General features: G+C 42.7%; 1 protein-coding gene across 5 annotated transcripts in view; it reads right to left on the reverse strand.

Moving 5' to 3' along the window:
• Positions 1 to 19,539, reverse strand: part of fndc3a (fibronectin type III domain containing 3A) — an 87,687-nt gene that overhangs the window by 8,484 nt on the left and 59,664 nt on the right. For 4 of the 5 annotated variants that reach the window (XM_056282997.1, XM_056282995.1, XM_056282994.1 and 1 more), the window contains 11 exons: positions 8,519 to 8,685; positions 8,343 to 8,402; positions 8,112 to 8,250; positions 7,420 to 7,473; positions 7,176 to 7,300; positions 6,859 to 7,033; positions 6,191 to 6,277; positions 2,377 to 2,515; positions 2,168 to 2,236; positions 1,474 to 1,592; positions 222 to 327 (listed from right to left, as the gene is read on the reverse strand). In XM_056282997.1, the coding sequence (XP_056138972.1) occupies positions 222 to 327; positions 1,474 to 1,592; positions 2,168 to 2,236; positions 2,377 to 2,515; positions 6,191 to 6,277; positions 6,859 to 7,033; positions 7,176 to 7,300; positions 7,420 to 7,473; positions 8,112 to 8,250; positions 8,343 to 8,402; positions 8,519 to 8,685 (1,240 nt within the window). The remainder of the gene's footprint in view (positions 1 to 221; positions 328 to 1,473; positions 1,593 to 2,167; positions 2,237 to 2,376; positions 2,516 to 6,190; positions 6,278 to 6,858; positions 7,034 to 7,175; positions 7,301 to 7,419; positions 7,474 to 8,111; positions 8,251 to 8,342; positions 8,403 to 8,518; positions 8,686 to 19,539) is intronic. The other variant, XM_056282998.1, reaches the window with a different exon arrangement.

A 19,539-nucleotide genomic window follows, 5' to 3' on the forward strand; every position in this document is an offset into this window, starting at 1 on the left:
CTAAAAACAGTTAGATCAGGCTCTATTCTCAGACAATCAGGCAGCTCGGTGGGGTAAAAAAAAAAAAAAATGCCCAAGAAGAAAAACGAACAAACATCAAGTAACGGATGTGCACACACTACATTCACTGCTTTAAGATACTGGCTGGTAGCACAAACTAAGGCATCAAACAGAATCTAGAGTCAGCCCACACAGATTTGATTCAGAGAGGAATGACTCACCCCATCGCAGCTGCACCTCCCTGGCTTTGGGCTTGCCCACCGGGCGAGGAGGCTGGCAAAGTCCCGGGGGCACTGCGGGAGTCTGGACCTGCAGGATCTCCGACAGCTTGCAAGCAGAAGCAACACACCAATTAAGATGGAAAGAAAATACAGGACTGACAAAATCTCAGTTCCTCTCTCTACCATACTCTCACACAAAAAAACAGTATGAGTATCGGGCATCGTTTCCAACACCTTATCACAACAATTCAGGCAACGACAACAGTTTGCTGTGGGGAAATAAACTGAAATCCATCTTTAGTGTTACACTACTATTCAGAACACCATGCTCTTGCTCCTGCAGTACTATTCCATGATTACAACAGGACGGATCATGTCTGGCAAAAATCATCCTTTTTCAGACTCAACTTCTGTGACAAAAGGCAAACATGTGAGTGTTATGTCACGTTGTGCTGCGCCAAGAAGACAGGAGCTTGCCACCATGAGTCATGATTCTTAACAAGCCTCATCGTGAATAAATACATGCACTAACAGCTGATGAGGAAATTAATGAAGTGCGTCTGTGAGATGAACCGATTAAGAAAAAACATCCTTTGACACATGCAAGGAGGGTTAATCGATTAGAGCCTTTTTGTCTTGTACCTACACACGAGGAAGCATCGACTAATTCCCTCCAACACAGGGAAACGATCTGAATGACAATTTCTTATTAAAACTCTCCATAAATAGAGCACATGTCTAAAATTATTCACATCAAATTTATCAGATCATCCAAGGGAGCTGATGGGATTTAGGACCGCTTCGCAGGGCATGCATACCACTGCACACAACACAGGGATCAGGACTGCGATACAGAGGAATGTTCCAAAACATCGTAAGCTAAAATACAGTAGTTATCATGCTTTATGGCCACACTGATGTGTGCAACCACGTGAAGTGCATGCATGCATGTCGGAATGTTCTTACATTTGACTGTTAAATGTAATTCTGACATCTAACACTCTGGGCGATAGTTTAAATCAAATGGAATTTTGTCAGTTTTTCCAACTCATTTATGCATGTTCCCCACAGATGTACGTTCACACATGTATGTTTGCGGAAAGTAAAACGGTTGCCATTTACACATTTCACTATTTCTTTCATGCTGTGATCACAGCATGTGCAATTATATTTTCAGAAAAATCTTCCTGCATTGATGTGCAGGTTTCATGCTTGAATGCTGGCATGTATGCATTTGTGTTCAATGACTCACTGGGCTCTGCCCCCCCTCACTCATGCAGTAAACTCGGGTCTGGTAGGAGCAGCCAGGCTTCAAGCCCTCACACACGTGTTCTGTGGCTGGACCAGAGTATGTCAGCTCCCATGTCAAGCCTAGGCGGGAAAAACACAAGTGTCACTGGTTCAAAGTCCACTCCATTTATTGTTTTTATTTTTTTGTGCCCCCCCCCCTTTCTCTCCCCAATTGTACCCAGCCAATTACCCTACTCTTCCGAGCTCTCCCGGTCACTGCTCCACCCCCTCTGCCGATCCAGGAAGGGCTACAGGCTACCACATGCCTCCTCCAATACATGTGGAGTCGCCAGCCGCTTCTTTTCACCTGACAGTGAGGAGTTTTACCAGGGGGACGTAGTACCTGGGAGGATCACACTATTCTCCCCAGTCCCCCCCCCCCCCCGAACAGGCGCCCCGACCAACCAGAGGATGCGCTAGTGCAGTGACCAGGACACATACTGACATCGGGCTTCTCACCCACAGACACAGCAAATTGTATCTGTGGGGACACCCGACCAAGCCGAAGGTAACATGGGGATTCGAACCAGTGATCCCCATACTGGTAGGCAACGGAATAGACTGTTATGCTACCCGGATGCCTACCCTCCATTTATTGGTTGGTGTAAATCAGCACTTGGCATCAGTCATTTTCATAATCAACACTTGTAACATACCACTTAACCCCTCAGAGAGCTCCACAGTGTACTTGGTAACATCTGCCCCGCCACTATCTTTTGGAGGCTCTAAAAACCCAAATAAACAGACACAGAAAGAAACTATTACGAAAACATCAACAAACTTCATTGTTCAATAAGAACATCACAGAGGGTAGTTACAGCCAAGAATTTTGAATCGGGAGAGGGTCTTCAGTGGCCCAGCTTACCCCACGCTATCTTGAAGCTGTTGGGAAGGACTCTTCCCCTGATGACAGGCCTGGAGGGGCTGTTGGGTCTGTCTGGGCATGTGATGAACTCCACCACCTGACTGGGGTTACTCTTACCCTCGGTGTTGTACGCCGCCACCTGGAGTGAGTGCATGTACACTGGCAGTCAGGATTTACATTTTTTGGTGTTACAATGCTGGCCACTGTTTGCATAGATTCAACGGAGAAGTGCATGTAAAGGCCATCGCATTTCCTGGTAACAAACTGTGATTTAAGATAATGAGGAAGGTGATGAAGGAATCTCAGGGCCAGAGGGAAGAGCCCTTTCTGAGACGAAATCCACCCCTACATTATGACGTGCAACCGCTTAACACTAACAAAAGTAATAACAAAAGCAGGCAACAAGGGACAATGGCTTTAATGGCATTTGCATTTTAGCATGGCACATCTGCTACAATATGCAAATATCCCTAGCAGGCCTACTGAGAATTCATCCACATAAATGGTAAATGGACCATATTTATACAAAATTTTTCTAGTCTACTGACCACTCAAAGTGCTTTACAATGCATGTCTCACTTTCACCCATTCACACACACACATTCATATGCTGATAGTGGAGGCTGCCATGCAAGGGCGCCAAACTACTCATCTGGAGCAATTAGAGGTTCAGTGTCTTCGCTCAGGGTAACTTCACCATGCTCCCTGGAGCCAGGGATCGAACCAGGAATCTTCCTTTTACTATACAACCTGCTCCAGCATTGACTGGTGCGGCTACAGATCTACTTGTTTGCATCTGATATAAGCTGTGTGGTGATGCCTTAACAGACGCTTACGCCTAAGAAAAGTCAGTGACAATGATCCGATCAATTCATAAACTATTGTGGGATACAAAACATTTAAGTATATACTTCTTTTCCAAGGTTTCACAAGTAAAGATTGAAGCCCCATGATTTATTTCAGACCATGCTACAGGCTTGACACATGCAAAAGAAATTGCCAGAATATGGCCTCAGTGCTACAAGATAAGAGGCTTTAGTCTGCACAAGCAGCCAAAACCTGCCCCCTCTGCCACCTTTTTGGCCTATAATATACATTAGAAATAATCTAAAATGATAAAAAGCAGCTGGTTCGTGATAACATTGCCTATTGTGCGCCAGTACTTTTTACATTTGGCAGAATACCGAGAAGTGCTGATAATGAATCACTGGGACGCACACTTGAAATCCTAATGCCACTCGTCAAACTGACAGAGCTGACATTTTCTTTCAGAACGCTGTCAAAGTAGTGTTCAGTATGCTAGAGCTGACGTGAGCTACCGCTACACTGTGAAATACTTGTATCATGTCTTTGGTGTAACATAGTTTGCGTGTGGGGGACAGGAAAAGTTTAACTCACCATCAACAGTGGCTAATGATCTGCAAAATTCACCAGACATTTTAACTATTTTAGTAGCCAAATTAATTTTCAGAACACAACCTCCAAATGGTGGCTGGTTTCTAGCCACAGTTGCTGAAGGAATGGGGAAACTTTACCCGCCTGGTCTAGTGTCTTGACACATGCTCAATGATCCAGGTAAGAAAATCAAAGAAGGTTGAATCAGTTCATCTGGATACAATGTTTGACAGATATGTTTCATCAACGAAGTGACCTCTTCAGTCTAAACTGACTGCAGGTATCCACTCCTATAAACAATACAGTGCAATACAGTTGAATAACGACTGAAACCAACGACCAGTTTCATATGCAAATATGGGTGTGACCATTAACTAGTTTCAAACGCCATGGGTACTATTCACAGAGGATTTGGGAATGTTTGCAATCACAACATTGTAAGATGGTGAGAGATGTACTCTTAGCCCCCCCACCCTCAGTTCGGGGATGGTCATTCCCGCTTCACATAGATGGCCTCTTTGACTCCCCGTTCAAACCAGCGTTCCTCCCTATTAAGGATCTGCACATCCTCATCCTTGAAAGAGTGGCCACTGGCCTGTAGATGGGTGTAGACAGTGGAGTCCTGGCCTGACATGTTAGCTCTCCTGTGTTGTGCCATTCTTTTGGCCAGTCACGGCAATCCTCCTGGCACTTAACAGCGTGCACCATATTGCTCTGTTTGTGCCAGGGGACCCAGGCCTTGGAGTGTGGCCAACTTCTGGCGCAGCGTGTTTTGGGGTTTGAAAGCAACTGAGACACGATGTTTTGAAAATACACATCTCAGCTTTTCTGACACTCCCGCCACATACAGAATCACCTCTGTGAATAGTACACATGGCCTTTGAATCTCTAATTAATGGTCACACCCATATTTGCATATGACACTGGTTGTTGGTTTTGGTCGTTATGCAACTGTATTGTATTGTTTATTAGGGTGGGGATACCTGCAGTCAGTTTAGACGGAAGATGTCACTTAGTTGAGTGATGAAACCTATCTGTCAATAAACGCTGTATCTAGATGAACTGATTCAACCTTCTTCGACCGCCTGGTCTAGGTTTAGTAGGGTTTAAATCATATGTGGAAAAAATGGTAATTTATCAAGGCCTGTGAAATTCTTTCAGAACATTTACCTTCTTTGTCAGAGCTGTGGTCACATCTTTTTAAGCGTTTGCTTAAGCACTGTCTTGGTCCTCCGCCTCAACACATGCAAGTCTTTGAAATTCCTTGTGATTGGCTCTCAGACGACTGAGGGTTCCAGTGTTCATTTTTCCATCTGCTTTTTCCACTAGGAGGCCTTGGTTATACTTACAGTTAGATGTGCTGTTGTCTTTTTAACAATTAGTGAAACTACCAAACAAGTAAGGAAAATGCTCAAGTCACTCTTTGCATTTAAGGAGACTAGTGTGGTGCCCGTTCGGGTGTTAACCCCCGCCCCCCAGATCACAATGTGGGCAGATTGCTGCTGTTCGTCTGGTCACCACAAGAACGTCTGTCTGTATGTCTTTATATCTGTCCTTTGATTTTCTTGACAACTGCTCATCCAAACAACTTCACCCTCGACACTGCACTTCCTTGGGTCCTCAGCAATACACCCGCCAAGTGTGAAGTTGATCAGATGAGTGGTTGCCGAGAAAAATCAAAGGACTGTCATACACAGACATTCCTTCCATTTTAGTTAGATTAGATTCTTTTTTGTAATCCCATGAACCGCCTCTTCAAATCAGTCTTCTTTTAATCACCCAAATTATAATAAACCCATCTACAAACAAATAAACGACTGAGGTTATAATTTGAATGAAAATCACTAAGAGCTTCGACAAAGAGCATTACTTGCCCTCTATGCAATGCTAACAAGTCAGCAGCAACAGAGTGAAGACATCCACCTCATATCTGTGAGGGGTCAATCTATAATTGTACAAAGGGGAATGAATCATACATAGAGATCGAGACAGGAACGGGAGAAGTTTAGTAGACGATATCAAAGAGGGGGAGAGAGATGTTCACCTCTCCATTAACTGAAGCAGTTGTTTGACTGCCAAGGCTTAGCACCACCATGCCTTGAACACAAAGCTTGACTTGTTCCAGTCAGTTGGGTTGCTCAGTGGTACAACACTCATCTCTAAACGCATTCAACTGGCTGCCAAAAGAACACGGCATATGTAGAGTGAACTGTAGTGTCCTCTTGTCTGTGTTACAAGTGGTCCGCCACCCTGTTGGTGGAGCCACGCAAATAGACAAGGGCTGCCACCTCAGTCTGCCTCAGTACCCTCCCTGACAGAAACCAGCCTCTTCCACACAAAGACGGCAAACTGCACCCTGAATTAAGTCTACAGATCATTGGCTCAGCTGAGATTGCACACATCACAAGGGCTCTCTTACCCGAAACTTGTACTTAGTACTCCTGTGGAGGTTCCTGACTGTGCAGGAGAGCTCCTCACCATCATAGCTTGGCTGGAAGCCATATCCCTTGAAGAAAGATGAATGGCAGGAGGAAAATGAGAACAACTTAGTGAGCAATGCCTTATAAAACAACCACAGCAATGCACAAGAACAAAAGGGGCTGTAGCAAAGATTAGCGTCGGGGAAGCTGAGAACTTATTGTTTTATATAGTTTTCGCTAGCAATAACATTCAGAAACCCATTTAAACGTGACAAACTGAAAAACTACAGTGCATAGTTGCACGTGAATATTTATTCATTGGCATTTTGCATTCATACTGGCGTTGCACTTGCAAGTGAAAAGCTCCAATACATATTTGTATATCTCTTTATGGTTTGTTCTTCCAATACTGGGAACAGCAGGCAATGTGCACTGACATGACCAACCAACATATGTGTCAAAAATTAAGAATTTTGTTAATTTGCCTAAGTCGATGAAGCTCTACTGGTATGAATACAGGCATTATCTACAGTATGCTCTATTTGTGTTTTGCCTTTATTGACATTGTGCCTAAAATATTTTGTCTGTGCTGATCTAAATTCTGCTTTAGTAGTGGTGTTCCAAATTAAAAGGTATATATGGTTAAAGACAACAAGCCAAGCCTTACAGAGCCTTCCTCCTCCATCTCCAGAACGTAATAGATGTCATCCTCCTTGGGAGAGCCTGTGGGTCTCTGCCACTGCACACACAGCCAGGTCACACCAGCCTTTGCCAGCTCTGGAGGGAGGGGTGGCGAGGGCACACTGCACGAAGTGAACAAGTCAACCACCTCACTGAACTCACTGGAAAAAAGGTGGAGAGAACAGGCGAGAATGGGAAGGAGAGAGAGTAGACCGACAGAGAGTGAGCATCAGAGCAATGGTGTAATATGGAGAGCAAGGAAAGTGTGATCCGGAAAAAGAGGCAAGGGCATAACGCGTCTACCTTATGCCCATGTCATTTTTGGCTGCAAGGCGGAAGGAGTATCTTGAGGCTGGTGAAAGCTTGGTCACTCTGTACTGCTTCTGAGGTCCGTAGTAGCACTGCTCAAACACGCCAGTGCCCTTCCCCTTCAGAAAAAAAAAGTCTTTTAGTTTAAACAACTTATTTGCTGGCAATATCCCCATTGCATTTTTAAGATGAGCCCACAAACTGTAATATACTTCTTACAATGTAAATAGAACACTACCTCATCCCAATGAAGAATGTAGTTTTGGATTTTGGAGCCGTTGTCACATGGGGCCTGTGAATAAACAATTATTAGTTTTGGCAACCATTCAACTGCTCTGCAGTCACAGAACAGTTCTGGTGCTTTTGTGCTTTTGAAATCAGTTTTAAATGGTTCCATGGGTCTTGCCACCCCCCCCCCCCCCACACACACACACACAACACATTTCTTCATTATTTTTGGTGTTCGTAGATGAACACTTTCATAGAAAAACTACCTTAGTAAGCCATTGTAACTCATTGGCAACATTAAACACTACTAAAGTGATGGTGCAATACAGAGAAAAATATTCTAGAGAAGAGCAGCAAGAATGCAGAAGGCAACTAACTTATCAGCTGCAAGAGAGCCAGTAGAAGCTAAGGACCTTTCTGGAATGAGATCTCAACTTAAGTTGTAGAAAGAGGGGGGGGGGTGTTTCTAATTCACTCCTGATTTTCTCTGCCAGTCAAAATACTTGAGCTAGATACATTTCTGGTCACAAATCTGCTTTCTTACTCTTAATTCTTGACTGCCAGGGTACCAACTAATTACACATGGAGATCCTCATTGTTGAGACACTATCATATTAATCCATTGTGCCACCCCAATACCCCCTGAATCCTAGTTTTAAACACAAATTGCATCACTATGTCGGTTCCCATCATTGCCATTACCTTCCACTGAAGGACCAGTGTGTTCTTGGTCCCACTGGCCTTTCTGGGAGAGTTGGGGGGGTCTGGCTCACAGCTGAGAGTGGTGAAGCTCACAGCATCAGATGGGCTTCCCTGTAAACAGTTACACATAGCCTGGACCCTTTGGGAGGGAAAAATAAACACTGGTTAAGAATAGGGCTTCTTACGTTGACACTGTTTGGCACAGCAGCACATATGAAGGGATATACAAACCTGATGTGATAGTCTGTTGCTGGTCGAAGATCTTCTAAATTTGCACTTAGTTCCTCTCCACTGAATCAAAAGGGAAAAATTATTCAAAAACAAAAAACAAAACATGTATAGGCCTATAATGTTTCACATTAGGGCTGACAAAACTTTTGTTGCACTTTATGGTACTGGTTATTTACCTGTACGTGGTCTTGTACTTCCCATTTTTACCACTATATGAGATTGAGACCTCATAGCAGAAGGGCTCTGAGGGGCTGGCGTCATTCTCTGGGTTGCTTCCCTCACTCTCTGGCCTGGTGGGTGCACTCCAGCTCAGCACTACCCCTCTGGCCTGGATGTCTGACACCTTTGTCATAAATGGTAGCTAGGGTTAGTATTAATTAGTACTGGGCAATGACACAGTATCAACAATGAATATTCCCTTAGATTCAAAACAAACACAGGTTGATTATTTCCGATACTGGCTCGAGTGGCGTTCCTCTCATATTTTAACAGCATATAGATGAATAAAAACGACCCGAACTAAATGGCATAGCAGCCTAGCTAGGGTGGTGCATTTCAATGGCCCACAAAATACTTTCTCAAAGTAGACCTAATTGCAAAACACAACGTATGCATCCCTGCCACCTGTCCACCCAGCGAAAGGATTTTCAGCGCAGGAGGAAACATAAGCCATGTTTCCGTCCAAATGTTAAGTGAACTTAAAGCTACTTTGAAAAAGTACAAAAAAATCCGTTACGTTTCAACAAGTGTGTTTTAAGTGATTAAGCAATCTCACCGCTTAATCGTTTAAACTTATCTTGATCGACAAACTCACTTCAATGTTGGAAAAAATGAGGACAAATGGAAAAGGATTGAAAAGTACAGCTTGCCAGTGCAGATTGCCCAACCTTTTTCTATTGCCTTTTATCATATACTCTTTTTATTGACATGTCAATGTTTCCATCTCAAGGAGGAGAATTTCATTCCTGCTGGTTGTCTGTTATAATTCACTCAATTCTTCAACATTATTTTAACATTTTCAAGGGCAATAAACTTTCTTGTCTAGTCAAATTAACCATGACAAATAGCACTTTTTTTGTTTTACATATTGTGATAAAATGGGTAGTGTCTCTATTAATTTTCACTTGCCAAAGAAAGGTTGACGTATTGCTCATGTGAATGTGAACAGCTTGGTAAATGAGGTGGATCAGGTACTAAATGTTTTCCAGAAGAATAATCTGCATATGCTTGCTACTACTGAGAATCATTTTGATCAAACCATAACAAATGGAAACACTTATTTGAGAGGATACCATATTATAAGGAAGGACAGGAACAACAGAGGAGGAGATGTTGCCCTATATATTCAAGAGCATTTGCTGTTCAAAGTACGAGATGATTTATGTGTGAATGGACTAGAGATCCCATGGATTCAAATTCACCTTCCTTTTCAACAACCAACGTTGAGTTGGATGTGCTTATAGGCCCCCAAAATCAAACACATTATACCTGGATAAAATATGTGAAAGCACTGATCTTATTCATGCTTGGGGACTACAACATTGACTGGAAAAGTAGTTACTCTGATGGGAACAAAACTAAGTTTACTCAATATACTATAGAGTGTTGTAATTTATTTCAAATGGTACAAGATAGTAAAAGGTCCTCAAGAAGCAAATTTGGGCACAGAACTGAAAGTATCGTTGATTTGATATTCTGTAATGCTCTGAATAAATGCTCAAATGCTAACTCTGCCCTTTCACCTTGAACAAATCATAATATTGTGTGCATTACTAAATACACCAAAGCGCCAAATGATTTCCCTGAGCAACTTAAAGTCAGAGTTTTAAAAATTTGAACTTAGAGGACTGCCAGAGAGATTTGGCTGCTGTTCCATGGGACCTTGTGTATCCCAAGGATGATTTGGATTGCACTGTTGATTGTTTTATGAAATTGTTTACAGAGGTTATTGGGCAACATGCTCCGATAAGGAAAAGTACAATTAAAGCCAAACCATTCCCCTGGATTGACCATGAACTAAGAGAAGCAAAGTCTCAAGAGGGATGAGGCAAAAGCTGTAGCATCTAGGTCAAGATTCGACTCAATATGATGCTTGTATAGAAAATGCAGAAACTTTGTTGTAAAATTGAATTATCAGAAAAAGACCCTATATTATAATACAGCTTTTGAGGGATGCAGAAACAATTCAGAACAGATATGGTATAAGGTGAATGGTTTGCTTGATAGGTCAAATAGTGCAAGTCCTGTCAGTGTGGAGGTTGATTGTAAGATTACAACAAAACCAGTAGATATTGCCAATTACTTTGCTGACTATTCTGAATTAAAGGTAAATGATCTCAGGTCCAATATGAATAATGATGCATCAAACGAACTGCTGGTAGGGGAAATAGACAAAAAGATTATGAAAGGGAAAACTTGTAGTTTTGAATTACCAGATATATCATTAGATGATAATTAAGAATTTTTTTTATTTCACTTCCTGATAATAAATCCCCAGGTTACGATCTAAATGGCAAATTATGCTAGACCTGTAAAGTATTTATTTGACCTTTCTTTGCAACAAGGAAAGTTTCCCACAGAACGGAAACATGCAAAGATTTGCCCCATTCCTAAGGATAGTAAAATAGCTTTTACTGCACGCAACTGTCACTCAATTAGCTTACTCTCATCCTTAAGCAAAATCTTGGAGAGGGTAGTAAGTGATCACATTTGCAAATATATGGAATCAAATAACCTTTTAACCCATGCTCAACATAAAAATCATTCTACCGAAACTGCTTTTATACATATGACGGATGAGTGGCTAAGTGCCTTTGATCAAGGTAAACTTGTCCCTACTTCTTGATTTCACTGCAGTGTTTGATTTGATAGATCACACAATTCTACCTAAAATTGATTCATTATGGCTTTAGTAAGAATGCTATCAATTGGATGATGTCCTATTTAAATGGTAAAAAGAAATCTATGTTAATGGATAATTTTGCACGAGTTTTCATCAAATGATTTTGTCAAATGGGTGAAAAACAATAAATTGGTATCAAATGTAAATAAAACAAAAAATGTGATCATATGTACTGCAACAAAGAGGAAGAAATTGAAGCCATGGTACTTTAACATACAGCAGTTTTCAAATTGAAGAGGTTACAGAAGTCAAATTATGAGATATATCTTATGGATTACTCATTACAGATCTTTCTAAAAGAGTGAGGAAAATGGCAGGAATGACTGGACAAACTGCAAAGTTTTTATCAAAAGACATTCTTAAGGTAATATCTTGTCTAATTTACAGTCATTATGTATTGCTGTGCAGTATGGGGCAATGCGACTCAAGAGAGATATGAGGAGACTGCAGATCACACTAAACAACACAGCAAGAATTGTCTTAAGGTGTGAGTTTGAAAAAGGAATGCGTGAAATACATATTATAATGGGAGGGTCCACGGTGGTACAGCATGTGAGAAAACATTCTATTGCACTAATTTTGAAAATTCAAAAGTTTAAAAAGCCAGTTAATATTAAGGATGAACTGTTATTGGTACGTGATGAACATCAAGTTAACATAAGAACAAGAGATAAAATCATTATGGGATGACGGCCTTTCCCTTTTAGAACTATTAAATTATGGAATTCACTACAATAACTCACTCAAGAACAGTACGGCAGTTGGACTGTTGATTGCAAAATTTTAAGATCTAAATGTAATTATCACATTATTTTATTGTATTGTTAGTAGGCAGAGTATTGGTATTATATGTGAACACATGTAGATGAATATGTGTATATATTGTAGGTACAATAAAGTATATGTGCAATAGGTTAGGTCTAGGTTAGGTTAGGTCTTATGTTCCAATGTGTATGTAGGTTATATGTGTGTATATATGCATGTATGTATATGATATCTACTACCACTACTTTCAGCTGCTCTCAATAGGGGTCAACACAGCAGATCATCTGTTTCCATTTCTTCCTGTCCTCTGCATCTTCCTCAGTCACACCAGCCACCTGCATGTCCTCCCTCGCCACATCCATAAACCTCCTCTTTGGCCTTCCTCTTTTCCTCTTCCCTGGCAGCTCCATATTCAGCATCCTTCTCCCAATATACCCAGCATCTCTCCTCCACACATGTCCAAGCCATCTCAAGCTTGCCTCTCTTGCTTTGTCTCCAAACCATCCAACCTGAGCGGTCCTTCTAATATAATCGTTCCTAATCCTGTCCTTCTTTGTCACTCCCAATGAAAATCTTAGCATCTTCAACTCTGCCACCTCCAGCTCCGCCTCCTGTCATTTCATCAGTACCACTGTCTCCAAACCATATAACATAGCTGGTCTCACAACCATCTTGTAAACCTTCCCTTTAATTCTTGCTGGTACCCTTCTGCCGCAAATCACCCCTGACACTCTGGTCTACCGACTCCACCCTGTCTGCACTCTCTTCTTCACCTCTCTTCTGCACTCCCCGTTACTTTGGACAGTTGACCCCAAGTATTTAAACTCATACGCCTTCGTCACCTCTACTCCTTGCATCCTCACCACTCCACTGTCCTCTCTCTCATTCATGCATAGGTATTCCGTCTTGCTCCTACCTACTTTCATTCCTCTTCTCTCCAGTGCATACCTCCACCTCTCCAGGCTCTCCTCAACCTGCACCCTACTCTCACTACAGATCACAATGTCATCCGCAAACATCATAGTCCACGGAAACTCCTGCCTGATCTCGTCCGTCAACCTGTCCATCACCACTGCAAACAAGAAAGGGCTCTGAGCCGATCCTTGATGTAATCTCGTCTCCATCTTGAACCCATCTGTCATTCCAACCGCACACTTCACCACTGTCACACTTCCCTCATACATATATCCTGCACCACTCCTACATACTTCTCTGCAACTCCCGACTTCCTCATAAAATACCACACCTCCTCTCTCGGCACCCCGTCATATGCTTTTGCTTTCTCTAAAGCCACAAAGACACAATGTAACTCCTTCTGACCTTCTCTATAATCCTTAATCAACATTCTCAAAGCAAACATTGCATCTGTAGTGCTCTTTCGTGGCATGAAACCATACTGCTGCTCGCTAACTGTCACTTCTCCTCTTAACCTAGCTTCTATTACTCTTTCCCATATCTTCATGCTGTGGCTGATCAACTTTATACCTCTATAGTTGCTACAGTTCTGCACATCACCCTTATTCTTGAAAATCGGTACCAGTATGCTTCTTCCTCCACTCCTCAGGCATGCTCTCACTTTCCAAGATTGTGTTAAACAATCTAGTTAAAAATCCCACTGCCATCTCTCCTAAACATCTCCATGCCTCCACAGGTATGTCATCAAGACCAACTGCCTTTCCACTCTTCATCCTCTTCATAGCTGCCCTCACTTCCCCCTTGCTAATCCACTGCACTTCCTGATTCACTATCCCCACATCATCCAACCTTCTCTCTCTCTCTCATTTTCTTCATTCATCAGCCCATCAAAGTACTCCTTCCACCTTGTCAACACACTCTCCTCACTTGTCAGCACATTTCCATCTCTATCCTTGATCACCCTAACCTGCTGCACATCCTTCCCAGCTTGGTCCCTGTCTAGCCAATCGGTACGAGTCTTTTACTCCTTCCTTAGTGTCTAACCTCTCATACAACTCACCATAGGCCTCTTCCTTTGTCTTTGCCACCTCTCTCTTCACTTTACGCTGCATCTCCTTGTACTCCTGTCTACTTTCTTCATCTCTCTGACGATCCCACTTCTTCATGTGTGTTAAAAATTATGTGTTGACTTATTTATGAATTATTTGTTTAATTTTTTTAATGTGAACTCTTAGAAGATTAGCCAATGAGCTAATTGAGATCCAATTAAATCAAATCAAATTCTCCGATATGAAAATTGTTAAATCGTGATAACTGATAACATTCAGCCATGTCACCTGGCGTTAGTATTAATATTGGACTAAAACCCTGTCATGGAATCAAAAATAATAAGTTCTTGTACCGAGCCAGAGAAATTGCTGAATCTCTAAATTCATCAAACAGTTTTGACATTTTTCCAACAATTGATTTTTGGAAAAGGGCATACAAAAGGTTGGTTGCGACGTGCCAGCATGGTAAATAGAGAGGGCAGCATGGGGGTTTATTTTTATAACCTTAACCTTGCAAGGCAAAAAAGGTAAATTACTTATAATATCAATACCAAATATCAATACTGCATCATAAATACAATTAATTTAGCTTATATCTTTAAAGTAATGAAAAAAGCTGTTAGTCTCTATGGACAGCTTTATATAGGGTAACATAACATAAAAATGTTCTTGAGCATTTGACAAGGTTACAGGAGTGTGCTGAGCAAAGCTTAGGTTTTTCATTCTGTTTTTTGAGAAGGTTTAAAAATAACTCGAGCCACACCGCAGGGGAGCTTCATATGTGGAAGAACTCAATCAGGTCAAGTCTGTGTCTCCCCCTCCCCTCTGGCCCTGGGGCCCTACTTACTCTTCTACTCCCTGTGGTTCACTGCAGAGATTTTTTTTTTTACCAACAAAGATGTGGTAGCAAAAAAGAGAATTACTTCCCCTTAAAGATGAATCTTCAGTATACACTGATGGAGCAAAAACATTGTGACCACTCAAAAGATAAATCAAATAACAGGGGTGGGAATCTTTGAAATCTCACAATTCGATTTCGATTCTTGGGGTCACGATTTGATTCAAAATCGATTTTCGATTCAAAAGGATTCCCGATTCAACAATCAATTCTAGATTTGGTACATAGGGGTGCTAATTTCAGGATCTACCCCAGTCCACTGTGCGCTAAGAAAGGCGGTGTGGCATGAAAGCAGACTAAAGTGTGTACAAGATTATGTAGTTTTTATATTTGAAAAAGTTGTATCAACTTATTGCAATAATGTGAACACACAAAGGCAAACCTAACCTTTCTCAGTAAAAAACCAACATGATGGTATGTGGTACTTTCGCTCAATTGTCTTCATTGTTGACTACGCTGTTGGGGTGCAGGTCTTTTGAAATGAAACAGGCAAAGGAGCTAGTTATTTTTGCCCATTCAGAATTGGCTGGGAGTTTGGTAAAGTGGTTTAGTGTGCGCTTGTTGTTTGTTAATGCTGCAGGAGGTCGTTGTTCCACTTCTTTCAACTCTAGGTGACGGCGTATGATGTGAGACCTAACATTTGTAGTGTTCCCAAAATACTTAACTTTCGTTTAACAAATCTTGCATATTGAATGAGTTATGCCAAACTGCTTCTTCTCCAGGAGATTGTAAAATCCAAAATGCGCCCAAACGCGTGTCTTCAATGATGATGGGACCGGCTGAATTTGTTGCTGCTCCATTTTTAGAAAGGCTACCAAGAGCTAACGTTAGCAGCGACTTCCAGAAAACACTGTTGTGTTTTCTGGAAGTCAGAACAGGTGCGTGGCAAGTCAACATTGCCAGCAGTGAGGAGGCTACTTAAGACTGGGGAAAAAAAGGTTTTAAAAATCGATTTTTGGAATTTGTGAATCTATTCAGAATCCTAAAAGAACAGAATCACGATTCTTAACTAAACCGATTCCCCCTCACCCCTATCAAATAACGTTGATCACCTCCAAACAAGGGCACATGTCAAGGTCTGGGTAGATTAGATAGTAAGCAAACAATCAGTTCTCGTAATCACCGTGCTGGATGCCAGAGAAATAGGGCAGGAGTAAGGACCTGAGTAACTTTGACAAGGGCCAAATTGTTATGGCCAGACGACTGGGTCTGAAATGGCAAGACTTGTTGGGGTGCTCCCGATCAGCAGTAGTGAGTACCTATGAACAATGGTCCTGGAAAGGACCAACCACAAACCGGCGACAGGGTATTGGGCACCCAAGGCTCATTGATATGCAAGGGCAATGAAGGCTATCCCGTCTGGTGCATACCGACAGAAGGTCTACTGCAGCACAAGTCAAACAAAATGATAATGCTAGTTACGCGAGGAATGTGTCACAACACACACTGCATTGCAACCTGTTGTATATGAGGCTGTGAAGCCACAGACCAGTCAGAGTGCCCATGATGAGCCCTGTCCACTGTCGAAAGCACTTCTAATGGGTACTTGAGTGTTGGAACTGGACCTTGGAGTAGTGGAAAATGGTTGCCTGGTCCAGTGAGTTTCATTTTCTTTTAGATCATGTGGATGGCCATGTTCCGCTGGGGAAACTCTGGGTCTGGCCATTCATGTGGACGTCAATTTGATTTGTGCCACCCACCCAAACATTATTGCAAACCATGTACACCCCTTCAAGGCAATGGTATTCTCTGATGGCAGTGGCCTCTTTCAGCAGGATAATGCATGCACATTGTTCGGGAATGGTTTGAGGAATATGATGAAGTGTTCAAGGTGCTACCCTGGCCTCCAAATTCTCCAGATCTCAATCCGATTGAGCATCTGTGGGATGTGCTGGACCAACAAGTCCAATTCATGGTGGCAAAACCTCGCATTTTAAAGGACATGAAGGATCTGCTGCTAATATTTTGGTGCCAGATACCACAGGACACCTTCAGGGGTCTTATACAGTCCATGCCTCAGTCGGTCAGCCCTGTTTTGGTGGCACAGAGGACCAAAAGCATATTAGGCAGGTGATCATAATGTTTTGGCTTATAAGTGATATTACAAAAGCTCCCTTACCCATCACCTTTCTCTACTACGACTACTACTACTTTCGGCTGCCCCTGTTAGGGGTCGCCACAGTAGGTCAGGTCATCCATTTCCATCCCTTCCTGTCCTCTGCATCTTCCTCTGTCATACCAACCACCTGCATGTCCTTTCTCACCACATCCATAAACCTTCTCTTTGGCTTTCTTCTTTTCCTCTTCCCTGGCAGCTCCATATTCAGCATCCTTCTCCCAGTATACCCAGCATCTCTCCTCCACACATGTCCAAGCCATCTCAATCTTGCCTCTCTCGCTTTGTCTCCAGACCGTCCAACCTGAGTGGTCCCTCTAATATAATCGTTTCTAAAAATGCCCTTCCTCATCACGCCCAGTGAAAATCTGAGCATCTTCAACTCTGCCACCGCCAGCTCTGCCTCCTGTCTTTTCGTCAGTGCCACTGTCTCCAAATCATATAACATAGCTGGTCTCACAACCATCTTGTAAAACTTTCCCTTTAATTCTTGCTGGTACCCTTCTGTCGCAAATCACTGCTGAAACTCTTCTCCACCCACTCCACCCTGCCTGCACTCTCTTCTTCCCCTCTCTTCTGCACTCCTCATTACTTTGGACAGCTGACCCCAAGTATTTAAGCTCATACGCCTTCATCACCTCTACTCCTTGCATCCTTACCATTCCACTGTCCTCTCTCTCATTCACGCATAGGTATTCCATATTGTTCCTACTGACTTTCATTCCTCTTCTCTCCAGTGCCTACCTCCACCTCTCCAGGCTCTCCTCAACCTGCCCCCTACTCTTGCTACAGATCACAATGTCATCCGCAAACATCACAGTCCACGGACACTCCTGCCTGACCTTGTCCGTCAACCTGTCCATCAGCATTGCAAACAAGAAAGGGCTCAGAGCCGATCCTTGATGTAATCCCACCTCCACCTTGAACCCATATGTCATTCTAATTGCACAACTCACCACTGTCACACTTCCCTCATACATATCTTGCACCACTCCTAAATACCTCTCTGCAACTCCCAACTTCCTCATACAATACCACACCTCCTCTCTCAGCACCCTGTCATATGCTTTCTCTAAATCCACCCATCACCTTTCTGATAGACTTGTTTTGCTACTTTCATAAGGTGCTCAGACCTTGATGGATGACAAATCATGCTCAATATCTACGACTACTACTTTCGGCTGCTCTCATTAGGGGTTGCCACAGCGGATCATCCGTTTCCATTTCCCTTCCTGTCCTCTGCATCCTCCTCTGTCACACCAGCCACCTGCATGTCCTCTCTCACCACATCCATAAACCTCCTCTTGGGCCTTCCTCTTTTCCTCTTCCTTGGCAGCTCCATATTCAGCATCCTTCTCTCAAAACACCCAGCATCTCTCCTCCACACATGTCCAAGCCATCTCAATCTTGCCTCTCTTGCTTTGTCCCCAAACCGTCAAACCTGAGCTGTCCCTCTAATATACTCCTTCAATATACAAATAAAAAATGCTCAATACACAAAGGCAAGAGAAATTCTATTTCTAGTAGAATTAATTCCTATCCAGCAGCTGTTAAAGGCTCGGACAGTGGATGGCGGTGGAACTGTGTACCCTTTTATTTGAGAATTGAGTGCCATCACACAAATCAAACATCAACATCATTTCCCACTGTTATGAAGGGAAATAAGTGATCTTATCTTGCAAACAGAGCAGGTTGGTTTGGTGCAACCCACACAGCTTAGGCCCAACAGCACAACCAATGACGGGTTCAGGTAGGGAAAAAAAAAAAAAAAACTACTCATCAAAACAATGGTCAAGACGTGTTCGGGTAGCGTAGCGGTCTATTCTGTTGCCTACCAACATGGGAATTGCTGGTTCAAATCCCTGTGTTATCTCTGGTGTGGTCTGGCGTCCCCACAGACACAATTGGCCATGTCTGTGGGTGGGAAGCTGGATGTAGGTATGTGTCCTGGACTAGCGCGTCCTCTGGTCGGTTGGGGCGCCTGTTCAGGGGGGAGGGGGAACTTGGGGGAATAGCATGATCCTCCCACGCACTACGTCCCCCTGGTGAAACTCCTCACTGTCAGGTGAAAAGAAGCGGCTGGCGACTCCACATGTATCGGAGGAGGCATGTGGTAGTCTGCAGCCCTCCCCGCATTGGCAGAGGGGGTGGAGCAATGACCAGGGATGCATGGAAGAGTGGGGTAATTGTCTGGATACAATTGGGGAGAAAAGGGGGGAAACATTCCACACAAAAAAAGCCACAAAAAAACAAAAAACAATGGTCATACTGCATACTAGATGCAAATGTGAGACGATGCGTTAGGGAGAAGAAATCCTCACATAGCCAATAGATTTAACTCATTCAACTATTTGTTGGCAAGAATTCATCACAGATTCTACTAGCATGTTTAATGACTCAATACAGTATGTTTGCCTGCTTTAGGAAAACAGCATCCAATCTCTTTACCACCCAGGGCCATTTATATGCAAGCTTTCATTCCAACAAAACACTGAAGGCACGTTCCCATATACATTCCTTAACAATAATGGGATAAACTGCAGACAATCTTC

Source organism: Lampris incognitus, chromosome 7 (assembly GCF_029633865.1).
Source record: "Lampris incognitus isolate fLamInc1 chromosome 7, fLamInc1.hap2, whole genome shotgun sequence".
Taxonomy (NCBI): domain Eukaryota; kingdom Metazoa; phylum Chordata; class Actinopteri; order Lampriformes; family Lampridae; genus Lampris; species Lampris incognitus.